This window comes from Schistocerca gregaria, chromosome X, assembly GCF_023897955.1.
Source record: "Schistocerca gregaria isolate iqSchGreg1 chromosome X, iqSchGreg1.2, whole genome shotgun sequence".
Lineage (NCBI taxonomy): Eukaryota > Metazoa > Arthropoda > Insecta > Orthoptera > Acrididae > Schistocerca > Schistocerca gregaria.
Window position 1 is genome coordinate 843,838,454 of NC_064931.1, and position 19,494 is coordinate 843,857,947.

Consider the following 19,494-nt stretch of genomic DNA (forward strand, 5'->3'; position numbering starts at 1 on the left):
TCAGTTCTTAGCAACTATGACGACTTACTAAAATTGCAATTCGGTAATATTTCTTTCCGGTTGGTCTGCAGCTTGCATGAGGTCGAAGAACGACGTATTTTATTTTAAGGTTTTTTGCAGCCAAAAAGTCTTCAAAAATAAATTTACAAGGTCACGCAAATAAATAACCTGATCATATCATAACAGAAAGATAACCGACCTTTACGCTCCAAGATGCCCTATGAACCACGTCATATCAACTAAGTCTTAAGCGTAAAGTGCCGTATGCAGGCACAGACTAACATAGACGTAAGGAACAGTATTATATCTATTATACCATCTTCACAGGTACACCTCAATACTACAAAATGTCGAAAATAGCTCGCCGTGTAACTTGTATCACTACGAGTAGATAAATAAATAGTACAGCAAAAAACGTGTACATAAAATATGTCGTTCTCCGGTAATATTCACACCTGTCAACACCTGCTCCTTTACTATAGTGATTATTACTTTCTTCTTCGAAGTATGACTATATATCGCCTGGGAGAACCGGAGCATGCCATTCATTTTAAGGTTTTCTGCGGTTTCGCCAGATAGTGTAAGGTGAATGCCAGAACGGTCGCTTTCGAAAGGCTTCAGCATATTTCCTGCCTCATCCTTGTCTGTTCCGAGGTTGTGCTTCGCCTCTAATGACCTCATCGACGACGAAACATCGAACACAAGTATACCTTTTTTTCGATGGACTGGAAGAAAAAGGCCGCGTGGCACATTGATAGATATGTGAGGTCCCGAAGCGCTGGCGCGTGCTATTAGGTACTGAGTGACTGTTCAGATTTACACAAGCAAGAACGGAAATAGAAGAGCGAGACAAACAGGGGCAGGGCAGAGCCGCCCGCCCAGCTTTCTACACACATCAAATTTAATGAGCTTCTCGAACCGCGGCGCAGCGTTTCCCCCGTAGAGATCCAGTTAGGTAGCGCCGCTGAGGCGTTTTATGTAACGCACACGCCAGATCGCTTTCGTTCGCCGCATTTGGACACCCAGTTGCGCCGACTGGCGTGTGGAAGTCTCGTGATCGAACTCCTGTTACGTTAATACGATTTTTTCAGTTGGTGCGTACTGATATGGCATGGACGTAATGCACTCCTCGTCTTACGTACTCCGAGGGCTGACTCAGCCGATTTTATAGAAATTTTCATGTTTTTCATATGGAATTGCGGCTGAACATAAGAATGGCACCGTATCAGGTAATCGACATTCCAGCTCTTCTTTCAACGTATCTTGCTTTCTTTCCAAGTCGGCCGGAGTAGCCGAGCGGTTCTAGGCGCTACAGTCTGGAAATGCGCGACTGCCACGGTCGCAGGTTCGAATCCTGCCTCGGGCATGGATGTGTGTGATGTCCTTAGGTTAGTTAGGTTTAAGTAGTTCTCCAAAATGCGCCTCTCACTGTGCTGTTAAACATTCACTGTCTCTAAGTTACTAGTAATACGTAACCTTTACCTCGATATTGAGAAAGACGACGAAATGATTAAGGCAATCGGCCAGCATTCAGGTTCAAAAATGGCTCTCAGCACTATGGGGCTTAACTTCTGAGGTCATCAGTCCCTTAGAACTTAGAACTACTTAAACCTAACTAGCCTAAGGACATCATACACATCCATGTCCGAGGCAGGATTTGAACCTGCGACCGTAGCCGTCGCGCGGTTACGGACTGAAGCGCCTAGAACCGCTCGTCCACCGCGGCCGGCTAGCATTCAAGCGGAGCGATGTTCAAAGCTGGGTCCTGGCATGCAGACTCAGGTTATTCGTGGTTCCTTTAAATCGAATAGGGTTAACGAATGGTTCCTTTCAAAAAGTCCTATGGCCCCGCTGCCGACGGGGCCTTCAACTCGACTTTTTCTTTCTTTTTCTTTCCTACTGCCGTTTCGACTATTCATCATTTACCTTCCCTGTTCCTACAACGTGTGAGCCAGAACTTACTTCAGAATGTGTTAGTACAGCAACAAATATGCGAATCTCTGACACTAGTAGCGCTTCCATTTGCTGAAACAGAAATTATCAGTGTAATCGTGGTCGCAGAAATAAGGCTGGCAGCTGCACGCTGAGGACTTTTCTCTTCAAATTATAAAATTTTACTACTCCATTCAGAGTCTATTATTTAATGGTTCGCTCAGCATTTTATTTCATCATATCTAACACCAGTGATGATCGTTTCATCATCAGGGCGTCTTCCCACCCAAAAGAAAAGGAGCAACTCTTAACCTCTCTAGCCAGTCCTTCTAATTAGTTAATCGTACGCCAACTAGGGGCAATTAATCGACAGAATATCCTCCGGCAGCTTCATCTGCAGCAACATATAATATGAGGAACCTGCCTCTTAGCCTTTATGTGACCCTTGCACTCTTTTGCCTTTCTCTTACCAAGTCGGTATGAGCGTGTGAATATAAATATAAATGATACCTCTAAAACATTAGGTAGAGACTGCGCTAAAACCAAGAATGTTCGTGAACTCACTGAGACGCTATATATTTGCATCTAATTTGTGGCTCAGAGGAAATCACTTCTCGAGTTCCTGGGTTTGTGGGCAATTTTCACACCGTAGATCACAATGAACTGCTAAATAGGTTAAAACATTGTGGAATTAAAGGTAAGGCAATCAATTGGTTTTCGTCTGATCTGAGCAGTTGGATGCGGTCCACACTTCTTTTCATATATATGCTTAAGTATTATTGTTACAGATACTGGCCAGGAAATCGCGTTATGGAGGAACAACACTCCATTCACAGCTAACAGAGTGACCCTTGCAACAAAAGAAAGTGCATCCAGTTTATTACACAAAATGTTATTCACACTGACTTTTAGCTTTCTTAAAATGGCGGCACCATTAGTGAAGCACAAGACATAAAACTTCTGGGAATGCGGATAGGCAGAATGTCGTCATGCACAGTACCTATTTACTCCATCCAACAGAAGCTGAATGCAGCAACATTTGCGATTACAACATAGCCAGTTCCGGTGATAGACTGAAATATGTTTACTTAGCATGCTTTCATTCCTTGAAGTTATGTGGGATAATATTTTTGGGATACTCAGCACATGCAGCAATACCTACTCTACAGAGGCTACCTCCCATTGTATTACATGTTAGGATTTCTTCCCATTCCATTCTCGTATAGAGCGCTGGAGGCATGACTGCTTGAATGCCCCTGTGCATGCTGTAATTACTGTAATCTTGTCTTCGGCGTTCAAACGCGAGCGATATGCTCGAGGCTGTAGTGTATTTCTAGTTTTCTCGCGTAATATTATTGCTTGAAACTTTCTTAGGCTTTCGAGGGATAATTGACATATATCGTCAAACATCTGCCATTTCAAGTTTCTTGGCGTATCCGCGATTCTCTGCCGTGGGTCAAACAAATCTGTGACCGTTCTTGCTGTCCTTATATGTATACGTACAATTTCGCCTACTAATCCTACTGAGTGTTGTTGACACACACTTCAACAATAGTCTAAGACGGGCAGCGTATCTGTCCAACATGACATGCTGCGTCCTTCCATCCAAAAAATCTTCATTCCTGTCTCAAAGCCGGCCGGGGTGGCCGAGCGGTTCTAGGCGCTACAGTCTGGAAACGCGCGACTGCTGGGTCGCAGGTTCGAATCCTGCCTCGGGCATGGATGTGTGTGATGTCCTTAGGTTAGCTAGGTTTAAGTAGTTATAAGTTCTAGGGGATTGATGTCCTCAGAAGTTAAGTACCATAGTGCTCAGAGCCATTTTGAACTTGTCACAAATTTCCTTTAATACTGCATGTGATCGTACTTTCGTTAATAAGAGTCGGTGTAATACCGCGTGAAATGATTTTGCAAATAAAAAATTACTTCGTCTACTACACTGTCTTGATCCGTGCCTTTCAGAATATCATGTAAGAAAGAGCGAGTTTGATGTAGTTACCGATGTTTACGGAATCCATAGTGGGTGGCACGGAGAAGTCATTATGTTCCAGATACTTCATTACGATCGAGCTCAGAATATGTGCTAAGATTCTAAAAAGATGAATGTCAGTTATATTGGTCGGAAGGTTTGTGGATCACTTTTTCTGCTCTTCTTGTGGACTGGTATGACCTAAAGCTTTCTTCCAACTACTGGGCAATTTTTTGTTCGAGAGATCTGCGGAGTATTATGATTAAGAAAGGAGGTAATTCAGAATGAAAGGAAAAGTCTAAATCGTTTTCATCTACAGCCTATCTCCTTTTGGATACCAACGAGCCCATAGTGAACTTAAATCAAGGAGGAATTTCCTGAATAAAACAGAATATCTCATTAATAAACTGTAAAAAGCAGAGTACAAATATGACACGAAAAAAAGTCCACCTCCGGGTGGCATTCAAAGGAGTGGAACATATGGAGATCTTTGAGCAGACTGCGTTCCAGAGTTGCAAGAACCAGAAGCAACGTGAATAAACAGGGATTATCAGACGAACCGTGGTGTTTTCGACGAGAGCAGACTACAAACCACCTCAGGGATTACGCTTATGATACGATTAAATAATACAGACACTGACAGAGATTCCATCAACCCAGGGGGTCTTATTCAATTTTAGTGATTTTATTCAAAGCCATTGACACTGACATCTATATTACTAATTTTACGTGGTACGAAACTTAAACTGAGACAGTATGCCTTGACTTTTCTTTGTAACGGAACATTTGAGAACGAAGTTGAGTAATTCTGCTTTTGGTTTGCTACTTTTAATTTTGGCTCCCCAGACTCTAACTTTGCTACCAGTGACAGTTTTTATTTATGAGTCGAATTTCTTCGGATTTCTTGAGAGTTCTTTCGGTACGGGTCTGCTACGGTTGTCGCTGACGGTTTCACCCAGTGCTCTTTTGAGAGCCAACCGCGTTTCATTTAGCATCTCCCTGTCTATAACCCTATGATTTGTTTTATACCTATTGCGTACTGACTGTTTCTTCCAAAGTTTCTTTCCGGTGACTGCATACTATGGAGAGTCTTTTCTCTATCATGAACTGTTCCACTATGTACCTGTCTATCAAAACCTTGGTAATCTATTCTTCTAAAAACATTAACCTCCTACTTACTTACGAAAGGTAGGCTATCCTGAATCAGTTCCTATCAAAGTATCGGAGAAACGAATAGACCTGCGTGGCACCTGACATGACCTGAATTTTACGCTGTTTTCCACAACAGTGCATATCACAGATTACGTGAAAAACATGTCATTGTCATTTCAAGCTACGAAGTTTACTGACTCTTATTCTATCTCATATCGTGAATCACTTTGAGAATAGTCATAGCAAACTACCACAGAATGTATGTGTGCCTATATCTACATTATAACAGAAAATCCGACGTCCGCCTGCTAGTAGCCACTGCTGCTACACCGTGGCGAACTGCCTACAGCAAGAGGCAATACTAAATATGTAGAAAGATTATCAACAGCTCCAGATCAACAACATGTTAACAATATTCTATGACTGACACGATGGAGAGAAACAAGGCCCGGTGACTATCTCAGAGTATTTGCTGAAAGGACGCCAGTTGTAAGGCAGAAGGAATCTGTAGTCCTTAACGACCTCGCTTTGAGCACACTATCTTTCTTTTTTCGAGGAAAGGGAATAAACTGGTAGACAGTATCACAACTGACGCGAACCGAATCGTGATAATGTTTATCAAATTCTGCCATTACCAAAGTAGTTAGTATTAATAGCAAATCGACCACGAAAGCTTTTAGTAGCTGTAAGGAGCTTCAGAAAGCCTCGGAATTCAACGAGGATTATCTCTGGTATCATCAGTCTTGTTATAGAAAGTTAGTTATGTCCTTATACAACGCAGACAGAGTTGGTCGTATTCTTCCATACGATTTTAGTCTGGTCCGTTATCCTCACGACAGATAAAGCTCCAGAACGAGAAAGTGAGAGACAGACAGAACTCTCTGTGGCGATATGAAACTTTTATTTCCATTTCTATCCTCTTATATGCAGAAAAAACTGTGAGATATACCACATTAATGACAGCTGCCGCTGCCTTACAGATGGCAGTGACGACATTCGTTTCTTATTGGATTACCATTATCATATCGTTGAATGATTTACTCAGTGATTTCGGCTAAAGGCTTTAAATTCAACTAAATGTGTAGGAATTACAATTACAAACAACTTAAATTGGAAAGAACACATAGAAAATGTTGTGGGGCAGGCAAACCAAAGACTGCGTTTTATTGTTAGAAAACGTAGCAGGCGCAAGAGACTGCTTACACTACGCTTGTCCGTCCTCTTTTGTAGTACTGTGCAGTGTGGGATGCTCGCCAGATAGGATTAACGGAGTACATCAAGGAGGGCAGCGTGTTTTGTGTCATGGAGAAATAGGGGAGAGAGTTTCACGGACATGCTACAGGATTTGGGATGGTAATCAGAAAAACAAAGGCGTTATTCGTTACGGCTCTTACGAAATTTTGATCTTCAGCTTTCTCCTCAGAATGCGAAAATACTTTGTCGACGCCGACTTACATAGGGAGAAACTATTATCATAATAAAATATGGGAAATCAGAATTCACACGGGAAGATATAGGTGTTTTTTGTGCGCCGTTCGAATGTGGAATAATACAGAATTAGTGTGAAGGTGGTTCGATGAACCCTCTGCCAGGCACTTAATAGTGATTTGCAAAGTAGCCATGTAGACGTACATGTAGATGTAATGTATAGATGTTGATGGGCACAGAGATGGATGTGGAACGTGAAGTCAGTTCTCAGTTCTCTATTAGTGACACAATGATACAGAAAACACATAACTAGGCATAATAATGTAATACGTGGTTACAAAAAGCCAGTCTGAAAGTAACATTGAAATGAAGTAATTATTGTATTAAGAAAATATTATTTAAAAACTTCATTTTGTAGTAAGTCGTTAACAATGAGTGAAGGTGTCTGCAATGGTCTAAGAGTAGTAGTAACCATTACCAGAATTCATCTAGAATTATTTCGGAAAACCTCCGAAAACTCAAGAAGGGGATCAGGCAAACAATCCTTGTACCTTCTTTGTAGAACAACTCTCATACTTCCCAGCGTATTTTAGTAACTCAGAATTCTAATAACTCAATGAGACCATTATGTAACATTTATAGATTTGTGTCACGTTAGCACAACTGAGTGAACCTAAAGTGCTCCTGCAGCAAACATACGGGATACCTCAAGAGGAAAGCCTTCTGCTTGGATCTGAAAACCTCGGTTTACCTCAGCTACTGTATAAGAAATCGGAACCTGTATCTTGCAAACTCCTCCTTACTTTTTTATACGCTAATTAAGGATGAGTTTGCAGCATAGAGATCATTTCTCTATCTTGTGCTCAGTGAATGGATGCGACTACTCTTTGTGAACAAGTTTGTGCTGTCAACAATAAATCTCACTCGCGACTACACTGGTGTCCAAAATTAAAGCAAAACCGCTGTTTCTCTGTCCTGTGTCTAATTCACGATATAATCAAACAGAGTGTCAACCAGATCCGTACGATCGTATTTTGCATGGAAGATGGCATTCCGGTCAACGGAAAACCATGCCAACGATGACGTCAGGACGCCTATGAACCGAGGTAGTGTTTGCCGGGTAGTCCCACGCTCACAATCTCTGTGTACACAGTCACAGACGATGCAGAATGGCACAGAGAAGATGCCTACGAGACTCTCTGCGTTGGAGGGCCATAGAAAGGAAGTAGGACAGTCACAAACTGATGTGGCCCGATCGCCTGATGTGAATCGTTCTGTTGTTTCTCGGCTGTAGCGACAGTTTATAAAGACCGAATCTGTAACCCGAAGACCAGGGCAGGGCCGACCACGTTTGACTTCAGAAGAGAGGACCGTTATTTGGCGGTAGGGGCAAGACAGTACTGCCTTAGCAATCCTTGGCAATTGACATGTGAACTCGCAGCGTCCACTGTACAAGTTGTACCGAGGTAAGCGGTGTGCACAAGGCTTCGGCAAAGTGGCCTTTACTGTCAGAGATCTGCTGTTTGTCTGTCTCTGATGCGTCTTCACAGAAGGGAACGTCTAGAGTGGAGTCATCAACATGCCACCTGAACGGTCGAACAGTGGGACAATGTTGTTTTCACTGATGATACCCGACTCAGTTTGCAGAGTGATGCTCGATGGATTCGTATCTGGAGGGAACGTGGAACACGATTTCGGGCCTCAAACATTGTAGAAAGAGACCGACATCGAGGACGATCCCTAATGGTGTAGGCATGGATTATGCTTACCACTCGAACCTCCACTTCATGAAACTGTACGGGTGAATAAGCAAGGTTTAACTGCTGTCAGGTATAGTGACGAGATCTTGAGACCTCATTCGCGGCTGTTGCGAGGTGCTGTGGGGACAGGATTCGTATAGATGTTTTCTTGGAAACGAAAACATTGCACGGATGGCATGGCCTACTCGCTCTCCCGATTTGAATCCTATAGAGCATGTCTGGGTTGCACTAGAGAGACGGCTTGTATCACATCAGCATCCACCAATCACTCTCCAAGCAGGAGGAGGAGGAGGATCTTCGTGTTTAACGTCCCGTCGACAACGAGGTCATTAGAGACGGAGCGCAAGCTCGGGTGAGGGAAGGATGGGGAAGGAAATCGGCCGTACCCTTTCAAAGGAACCATCCCGGCATTCGCCTGAAGCGATTTAGGGAAATCACGGAAAACCTAAATCAGGATGGCCGGAGACGGGATTGAACCGTCGTCCTCCCGAATGCGAGTCCAGTGTGCTAACCACTGCGCCACCTCGCTCGGTCACTCTCCAAGATTGCGAGCAACTCTGCAGGAAAAATGGGTGTTATTACCTCAATATGAGACTGATGACATCATTCACAGCATGCCCCGTCGTTGTCGGACCTGTATTGTTGCCAGAGGTGGTCACACCCCATACTGAGCACATTAACCAGTTGTATGTGTAAATCCGTTAAGTTTTAAAAAAGCGAAGAACATTTTTTTTCTACCGTTATGCATGTTGCAGTTGTTTACGTACTGAATTCTTGACATTGTTTCTACTTTACTATTGCCTGTTTGTACGGTTTTGTGGCAAAGTAAAAACAACCTTTCCAAATTTCCGTTTGTTGCTTTAATTTTGGGCACCAGTGTACATGCATGCATGTAGATGTAGAACATCCGTCTGGTGGAAGTGATTTGTGGGAACCTAACATTGCCTTTCTTGAGAGGTAAAAAGCCAGAGTAACTCCGAAGATACTAATTTCTGTCATTTAGATCAGACTATACGGAGAAGGGAAAGAATATTAAGGTTTAACGTACTGTTGACGAGTCAGTAGATATGGAGCACGAGCTCGAATTGGAGAAGGAAGTCCGCCATGCGCTTTCGCAGGTAGCATCCCGATATTCACCTTTCATGATTTAGGGGGATCACGGAAGGCCTTAATCTGGATGGTCGGACGGGGATTTGAAACACTATCCTCCCGAGTACGAGTCCAGATCCTTCCCACTACACCATCTCACTCGGTATTAGGAGAAGCAAAAGAGTCAACTCGTCTGGCAATTAAGAGAGCTGATGCACAGTGATTCTCTTTATCGACTGTTTTTTTAATCCATTTTCGATCGGAATTCATTTTTTCACCGATTACAAACGTATGATTTAGAACGTAAATTTTATTACTCGTGTTCGCGAATAGCACATGTAGATTAGTTTATCGGGGCAGTCTCAGCATTTTTAGGGAAATGTCACCTGGTCGGCGTGCGTTTACAGTGTGCTGGAAATAGTTCACTCTGAACGACTCTCAGGAACGCAAACTGTTCAACTAAACGCTTAATTGATAAGACCTCCTGAGGCTGTTGCCTTCGAGTCCGGCAGGATAGAAATGATTCAGCTACCCGCTGGAGAATCATACAGCAGTTAATTTCCGAGAGTATAACTGGAAGATTCGCGCAGAGCTACAAGTGCCCAAGTGTTGCAGTTCGGAAGAAAGAGTTGTTGCTCGCGGGGGCAGTGGCGGGAACGCCCTGGCCGTCGGCACAACACAAGGCTGGCTGTGGAGCCATTTCCAGGAGAAAGGACCCCTGAATTGACCTGCGCCGCTACCTGGCCTGCTGGTTAACCTCGGCGCGGGAGCACGATAATACCGGTAGTCACCTGCGAGTGCTGTGCGGAAGGTCACGGGCTCCTCGCCTCACAGGTGCCACAATATTTCGGTCCACAAAATCCAGTGAAACATGCTAATGGTGGGCGAAGCGCTGAAACCGACAGCGTGTCAATTGTCATCCGTTGCGTTTACCACACTGTCGTTCGATGTTCTGTTGCTAAGACAAGAAGCTCAGAATAACCAGAACTGATAGTAAACTTGTCCAGAAAACTGTCAAAATAACTTATCTCCCCTTATCCAAACGAGCTTGTGAGCGGAGGAAGCAATACGGTACCGCCGTTACATGCGCTGCTTGCGTTCCACAGACTTCAACATCGACTGGCGTGGTATGTGCGTTTCGTATTCAATAAATTTCTTTTACAGCTCTCCAAAGGACCACAGTAGAAGTTTGTGAACAAAAGTTGCGGCTGCCTGACTGGCCGAATATTTCTGAGGATATCATTCTGTTGCTTTCTTAATCATACAGTATCAGGCACCTTACAATTTTAATGCTAACCGTGTCTCGCGGAAAATGAGCTACTGCTCTGACACGTGTCGTCTATCTTCCTGGTTTTAGCGAAATGGCGTCAGGCATATGGCACAATGTTGGCGACGCTATCAGTTCCTCCTCCAAACCCATGTAAGTCCTAGCGGGGCTATAGCCAATGCGGTGGAGCAGTAATAAAAAAAATGCTTCAAATGGCTCTAAGCACTACGGGACTTAACTTCTAAGGTCATCAGTCCCCTAGAACTTAGAACTAATTAAACCTAACTAACCTAAGGGCATCACACACATCCATGCCCGAGGCAGGATTCGAACCTGCGACCGTAGCGGTCACGCGGTTCTAGACTGTAGCGCCTAGAACCGCACGGCCACACCGGCCGGCTGAGCAGATATCATGGCTTTTACTTGTGACCTGAGAAGGAGCCAAATGTCTGCCTACAGTTCTGTTTAACAGGACATCCAGGAAAAGTGCTCGTATTCGAAGTGTTACGGAAGCCATCATAATTGTTTTAACAAAAAAACATGTTCAAATGGCACTGAGCACTATGGGACTTAACATCTGAGGTCATCAGTCCCCTAGATCTTAGAACTACTTAAACCTAAGTAACGTAAAGACATTACATACATCCATGCCCGACGCAGGATTCGAACCTGCTACCGTAGCGGTCGCGCGGTTCCAGACTGAAGCGCCAGAACCGCTCGGCCACACTGGCCGGCAATTGTTTTTACACAACCAAGGCATGAAAGCGTGTATGACTTAACACGTAATTTTAATCGGTTCTTAATTTCTATGTTTTGGGTACAGTTTGCTATTTATAATCACCTAACTCCACTTAACAAGTGTAATGAAGATGAAAGTTATATATTGGTGACAATGATTCCCTCTGTTGGCAGTATTAGAGGCCGCGCACGAAAACATGTGGAAAACACATGAGGCATGGCATGTGCGTTCAAGCAAGGAAACTGTCGGAATAAACAGGCGAAAAAAAGGGTGTTTGCGTGTTTTCTTAGGCGTATGGAAATATAGTAAACTATTTCGAGAAGCCTCTACACAGAAAAGTATTCCAAAAAATTCACGCTTTCTGTGAAAAGTGTCGAGGAAAACATTATCGAATACAGCAGGAATGAACAGATACTTCGCTCGATAAGCGTTCTATTTTGTTTTTATGAACATGCCTCAAAATAAGGTACCTATAATTTTATCAGTCCGCTAATGATTTGCCTCTATTTTCATTGTAGTGGTGGAATTCTCTTTTCGGGTGGAAAAGAAAATCTAGATAAACTCGTAAATTCACAACTAACAATAACAGCGGCAGTTCCACTTTCTATTCATCATTATTGAAGACAAAAGTAATCCCTTACATCAAGAAATTTTCGAAACTCAGAAGATATATATTCTTATTATTTTTGACGAACGTTTTAGTAGGTACAATGCTGTGGCGGAAACAGAACATTAACACTGTCTTCATGTGTCGTTTGATCCCATGAAAGGCGTTCGGTATCGGTTACGTACCGACAGAAGTGGTCACAGTGATTCGTCGACAAATTCGTGCGACTAGAATAGACAGCTGTGTGTGTGTCTCTGCAGACTTAAATGCGGTCCTTTCCCAGACGAATGGTAGAGTCATGAGATTTTTCCTCCAAATTCACAGACTGAATTGAACATACACTAACATATAATCATAATTGCTTATATAGTTAGTTCTACATTATCATACACCCGGATTTTCAGTTTCATGTTCACGGGGTAAATGAGCGGAAAGAGAACAGACGCCAGAAGTAACAAAATAGAATGGTTGTCCCGGCTGTCTACACTCCCAGAATAATAATCGGCAGTTGTTTGTGAGTCAGAGATTAGGAGCCGAATGTCAGACGGGCCATTAGCATACGTATGTGTGTGGCGCTGGGGGGCGGCGCGCCGCAGCCCCCACGGCCCACGTGCTGGCGCCGCCTGCCGCCCGCCGCCTACCGCCGGCTTTCCCGCCGAAACACAGGCGAGCACGTGGCACGGCAGGCTTTCACGTACCTGTGGGCAGCGGCCGCTGCGTCCGCGTCGTTACTCGCCATGGCGTGGGGCGTGGGGGCGCAGCTCGTCAGGTGGGGATCGTCCGCCGACAAACGCACATTGACACTCGGGCTACGCACTCTCGCCGCGTGTGTAGCGCGCTCGATATGAATATGCAACTGCGCGCCGCACCCGCAGACGGCCACTTTTAAAGGACGTGCGCCGGGCGGCGGGTGGAGGGGCGCGCCGCCGGCCAATCGCAGCTCGCCTCTGTGCCGCTCGGGCGCGCAATATTTGCTCGAGCCGTCCGTGCCGCACTATCGCCTCCACTATCGGCTGTGCCTTTACTGTGTCACACTGACACTACGCACCTCAGATCGTAACTAACGCCGCGAAACAAGTCCGTAACCGTCTCAGATGTGCGAGGAGCACCGTATTGTAAAACGCGCTCACTACTGCACAGTGACGGAATACAATTTTACGAAAAAGGACAGTGGCAGCAGTAGCCTGCTGCGAGATCGGATTACTCTTGCATTTTTCGGAGTGGTTACAAATTAGTGGATGATTTCGCTACAGTTTCACGAACACTGAATATAAATACTTGGTGGTATCACATGGAAGTCAGAAGTCATACCTGATATGATACGAGCCCTATGTGTAATACGACTGACGTCCAGGCAGTAGTTCCGTTCCCGCCAAGTCATTTTCAATGACTGCGGTAACGCGCATTCTTAATTTGTAAATGGAGGAATATACCTTTCCATCTTGATGAAACCCGGCGAGAAGACCAGTATGAGTTGCAAAGCGATTTAGAAAAGATTGCTGTATGGTGTGGCAGGTGGCAGTTGGCGCTAAATAACGAAAAGTGTGAGGTAATCCACATGAGTTCCAAAAGAAATCCGTTGGAATTAGATTACTCGATAAATAGTACAATTCTCAAGGCTGTCAAATCAACTAGGTACCTGGGAAAGACCACATAGATAATATTGTGGGGAAGGCGAGCCAAAGGTTGCGTTTCATTGGCAGGGCACTTAGAAGACGCAACAAGTCCACTAAAGAGACAGCTTGCACTACACTCGTTCGTCCTCTGTTAGAATATTGCTGCGCGGTGTGGGATCCTTACCAGGTAGGATTGACGGAGGACATCGAAAGGGTGCAAAAAAGGGCAGCTCGTTTTGTATTATCACGTAATAGGGAAGAGAGTGTGGCAGATATGATACGCGAGTTGGGATGGAAGTCATTAAAGGAAAGATGTTTTTCGTCGCGGCGAGATCTATTTACGAAATCTCAGTCACCAACTTTCTCTTCCGAATGCGAAAATATTTTGTTGAGTCCAACCTACATAGGTAGGGGTGATCCTCAAAATAAAATAAGAGAAATCAGAGCTCGAACAGAAAGATTTAGGTGTTCGTTTCTCCCGCGCGTTGTTCGGGAGTAGAATGGTAGAGAGAAAGCATGATTGTGGTTCGATGAACCCTCTGCCAAGAACTTAAAAGTGAATTGCAGAGTAATCATGTAGATGTAGATGTAGAAGGTATCGTACTCTGAGGGATGGGCGAGTGGGTTGGCCGTTTGCAAGTATGGCCCTCAATCTGTGTATACAGTGAAAACCGTTTCCGTGCTTCTCAGTGCTCGCGTTCAAGCGAGAAGCCTTTGTGGCATCTCATCATAGGGTGTTGCAACTTAGCAGTCTATTTTACAATACTACAATTTCAGGAGCACTGGACATCAATACATTACCTTACCTCATCTCAAAGTCGACGCTTCAAATGCCGACTTTGACATTACCTGGAACACATCAAGCAGAGAGAAACATGAACTTTTTTTAAAAAAAATTCTTTGGATGACAATGTGGGCGATTTGCTCCTGCTGCATCTCTCTGTGGTTAAAACAGCCAAATGTGAGAGAAGACAAAAGAAACGAAGGCAGATTAAGATTTAACGTCCCGTCGACAAGATGTTCGTTAGAAACGCAGTAAACGCTCGGTGTGGGGAAGGAAATTGGCTGTGTGCTTTCGGAGGAACTATTCCGGTATTTGCCTTATGTGATTTAGAAAAATTATGGAAAACATAAACTGCGTGGATGGGATTTGAACTTCTGTCCTCCAAATACGAACCCAATGACTTCACATCGCGTCACCTCGTTCAGTGAGGGAAGACGAAGTGCTTAAAAGTTTGCTACAGAGCTCGCAGAAATGAATGCAGAGAGTCAATCAACAATTGCAGCTTCCAACATTAATTGAAGAAAGCTACCTGAAAATCTGCTGCAGCGTACTTCGTACAGTTTAAAGCTGTCACACCTTGATCATCTTAGGACCATATCTGTACTGCAGGGTGGTTTGCCGAAAGGAGCCATTATGACTCACAAGGCGACGTTCGCTCATCTTGAAAACTCAAAAGCCGTAATAACAAGGTATGAGATTTCTACAAACAGTTAGAAGCTGACAGTAAGAGCAAATGGGTGAACCGTAAAGTGTATGGGGTCCGAAGTATGTCAATGTCTTCAACGCAACTAAAAGATCTACTGTGTTGAGTGAATCTGGGACCCCGAAATCCACGTGTATACCGCATGCCGAAATGTGGTGTAAGCGGTATGCCCGACTGAGGCTGTCGTCTCGCCTGCTAGTATGAAATGAAATACAAAGATACTAGTTTTGCGGGTCAGAGGCCGATTTTCTGGAACTGTGTACGAATAATAAAGGAGGCAGTCGAGTGACGGATACTTTAATTAACAGGGACAAAGGTTCAGCTTAAAGTCAGGTGCTCAATTTCCCTAAGTCACGTTAAAAAACATATCAACGCTCTCTCTCTCTCTCTCTCTCTCTCTCTCTGTGCGTGTGTGTGTGTGTGTGTGTGTGTGTGTGTGTGTGTGTGTGTGTGTGTGTGTGTGCGTCGCTCTTCCTCTCTACGTGTAAATAACTGCCTTTTTTGACGTTTTTATATGAATGGTATTGGCACAGGAAATTTTCCTTAGTTATTAGTTTTTACAGTTTGGCATAGAAGTTTCGTTGGTCTTCAGTTTGACAACTGGGTGGAGTCCAAAGAGGGAGCGACGATATCTTCGCTCGATTCTTGGTGAAGCCAAGGAGTTGTATGAATATCGTGCTAGGAAAATGACATGCCTACAAACCCAGAAACCAAAACTCACTTGTATTTTTGTGCCTTTTTGAACTACGCATATTTATCCACTTTTCACTTACGAGAGAATTATCACAGGAACTATCTTGGAATAGGAAATGTTCGTTCATTGTTGATTACGAATCACAGAGGAGGAAGAGGAGTAGCTTACGTTTTCTAACACTGAAGTAAGAATATTCAGAAGGAAGGAGGAATGTGGATTAATGTGCCATTTCCGAGAGTGGCATTAGAATCGCAGCCATAATTTGGAACATGGGAAATTAATTAGTGTGTCGTTTTCGAAGGAACCATCCCAACATTTGTATTAATCGCTTTAGGAGAACTTTTCCAAATAGAAATATGTGTGGCCGAACATGGATTTGATCTCCATTGCTTCATAGTTACAAGGTAGGAGGCTACTGTATTCATCAATCGATCGTTTGTATACATCTGGAATTCTAACAACCGTATCAGTTGCTATGTTTGTGGGGAGTGCAGTGCTCATTGGGAACTTAGTCCCATTCTCAGGAGCTTTGCAACCTATGTCTGCTATAAAAGCATCTTCCTGTGTGTGTTCCTCTTTGACATTGTTCATATTTATAACGTAACCAGAAAAACCGCGGATTTGTTTTCGTGTCGCAACATTTTCTTTATAATGTGCAAGATATAAGAATTTACTCTTTCATCGCTTCTGTTTGGTGGTGCTCATATAAGAAAATGGTAACTCTTATACCATATTAAATAAACAGAGAAATAAGTGACAAGAAAGGACGCAAACATACAGAATGAATTTTCACTCTAACACAATGGAACCCACCAGATATGCAGGGGAACTCTTGCGAATTTTAGAGAATGGGAGATGATGTAGTGACCAAAGTAAAGAAGGTCGTGAGTCGTGCTCAGAAAGTTTAGTTGGAAGAGTATTTGCCCGCGGAAGACGAAGATCCCAGGGACGAGTCCAGTCAAGAACACAGTTTTAATCTGCCAGAAGTTTCAAATCGGAGCGTAATCCGCTGTAAAATGAAAATTCATTCTGGAGAACATCCACTAGGCTCAGGCTAAGCTATGTACCTTTTCGTCCAGAAGTGCCAGTCTCACAAGATACGCAGAAGACTTCTGTGAAGTTTGGAAGGTAGAAGATGACGTACTGGCAGAAGTAATGGTTGAAGGCGGGTCCTAAGTCATGCATGGATAGCTCAGTCTATAGAGCAATAGTCTGAGAAAGGCAATTGTCCCACGTTCAAGTCCCAGTCTGGCACACAACTTTAATCTGCCAGGGCGTTACAGAATACAAATACATTGAACTGTATTCAACTTTGTTTTGTTCAACATGCAACGTGCAAGTTCACTGAGGGAGTAAATGTCAATTCAGAACCTCTTTCAGTATTTTACGAGACAAAATACACGCAGCGACAGAATGCCAGTTCACGTCAGTATAAATGTCTCACGGATGCCACATATCCAAAACGTGTGATTCTACTCGTATGACATTAGAGCGTGAGGTTACCGCACAAATGCACACTGTACGTGAAATTCTGAGAGCACTTCTGAACTTCTGATTCCATTATGTAATTCAGTGCACAGGGTAATGCTCTTGTTGGGGATCTTAACTAAATGAGAAACGCAGGTAAATTACCGCGTCCGAACCGTTCTCAAACTTTTTTCCCCCCATCTCACTAGGACTCACACAGCCATCATCATACATATAAGATTTAATATATTGTAGAGCAACGTACCCATAAGATTTAATAATTTTACCTCACCATCAACAAAAAATACAGTGAAATCACATTAAAAAGTGACCTGCTCTAAAGAGTAATGTAAAATGTGACGTATTCCCAAGCCCTTCAAACATAGAAGTTCGATTACATGCGTTAGCGAACAGCAGCCAGTGATGACCAGATGCTGTTGCAGATTATAACACTGTACCAGTTCGGGTTAAAGAAAAAAAAGTCGTTGACATGCTCTCCTTCACTATAGTCGCACAATGGGAATACGAATGCGACCAGACCAACATGATGTAAACGTTTTCTGTAACAACTGTCGTTAAAGGTTAGACGTCTTATAGTATCCTTGAGTGTTCTAGAGCATCGGAGTTTTGCGAGACAAATGTTATTAATCAGCACCTGGTTCTCTTTTGCATAATTTCTGCCCTGTACTTGGAGGGCTCCTGCTATTTTGTGATCCCCAACTCTCTGATATTAATTTGATAAAGTTTAAAAGGTTTGTAAGTGGTGGTGGTGCTTTTTCCATTCCATGGTAAGTTATTGATTCCTAGTTATGATCCATAACATCTTATTCATGATGACATATACCATTTGATGGCTGGATCGTCCGCTGCGTCGATTTCTTAGTAGTTCTAGCGCTGATCTGGAATCAGAAGAGATAACAAACTTACAACTTGGCGTATTGAAGGGCTCGTTGTATAGCCAAAATCTCAGCTGTCATAACCGTTAGCTCCTTAAGTAGCTTGAATTTGATACCAATCAGACGGCTGCTACTACAGTAATCTTTGTGGGTGGACCAGAATTCATGTATGCGACAACAAAAAGAGAAAGGCATTTGTTGAGCCAGTTTCTGGACCTGTAGCACAACCCTGCTACAATATAGATGTCTTGTAGGCCTAATATCTAGTCTTGTGCGAACTGCGGCCATTTTAGTAAAAAAATTTTAGTTTGGGCATCTGTGACATAGACGTAGAGAGCCTAATTTCCTAAAAGAGCATTAGCCACTGTAGGCTTCATTAGCCCAGAATTAGGGATGGTAAGGAAGCTAAAGGATATCCTCCATCGTTGCCAGATTTCCCCCTGATCTACATTTACAGGGTTTTCCTATCTCTCCCATTTCCACACCTCAATCCAAGAGGGATGACTCTAGCAGAGTCCAGGGTAATTACTACTCCTCCCCCACACAGCTGTGCCACAATCCAAGATGGCGTAAGTGGAATACTTCTGTAAGTTAAAACAGTGGGAAATTAAAAAGACACAAGCGAACAATTTTTAAAAAAATCCAAGGTAGCACACTTGTGCGAACTTAGTCATGGGAAATAAAAAAAAATGGAAGAACCCAGTTGTCCTAAGTTAAAAGGCGTTGGCGCCAGAACGTTATGGCACTACGTTTAAAATTCATCACAATAACATGTAAACAACTGCTGCAGAACCACCATCCCAAATACCACCGATGTCACAATCACTGCCATTACGCATGTGTGCAACATTATCAGGACTAGGAGGAGTGTTTTTTTAAATTTAAAATATTAGAGATGTTTTCTTCAGTATTTACACGATTATGATGCAGCAGGAGTAGCAGTAAGGAAGTTACATTATGACAATAAATCAGGGACGTTTTCATTTAAACAACTTCATGTTTTATTATCAACAATTACGCTATCGTGATTTGGCCTCACCATCCACACTGCTTTGCATCAAGCGTCCAAATTCCACTCCATCACACCAGCAGGAAACTGAGGGCCTGCCGGCAAGATCCCAAATCACACTTCAGGTGGTCCACTCCTTTGCACACTGTGAAAGCCCACCTGCCTGACTGCACTGGTTTCTTCAGCAATCTATGATATATTTATGATCCTACACCTAAAGTCACTCAATCTCAATGCACCTTCACCTGTCTCAGCATGCAGCTGCACTATTTATTCAGAAATAAATTTTTCCCCAAAGTGCTGTGGGTTGCGAAGTTCTAACATATATTCTTTAAAAACGAATGTGGTGAGAGTTTGAAGTATATAAAAATGTATGGTTGCTATA

At 43.4% G+C, this 19,494-nt stretch overlaps 1 protein-coding gene across 1 annotated transcript in view; it reads right to left on the bottom strand.

Moving 5' to 3' along the window:
- The window catches only part of LOC126297451 (monocarboxylate transporter 3-like), a 368,235-nt gene extending 355,359 nt beyond the window's left edge, over positions 1-12,876 (bottom strand). The window contains exon 1 of the mRNA XM_049988307.1: positions 12,639-12,876. Within this exon, the coding sequence (XP_049844264.1) occupies positions 12,639-12,679 (41 nt within the window). The 5' untranslated portion in view covers positions 12,680-12,876. The remainder of the gene's footprint in view (positions 1-12,638) is intronic.
- Between the last annotated feature and the right edge of the window lie 6,618 nt (positions 12,877-19,494).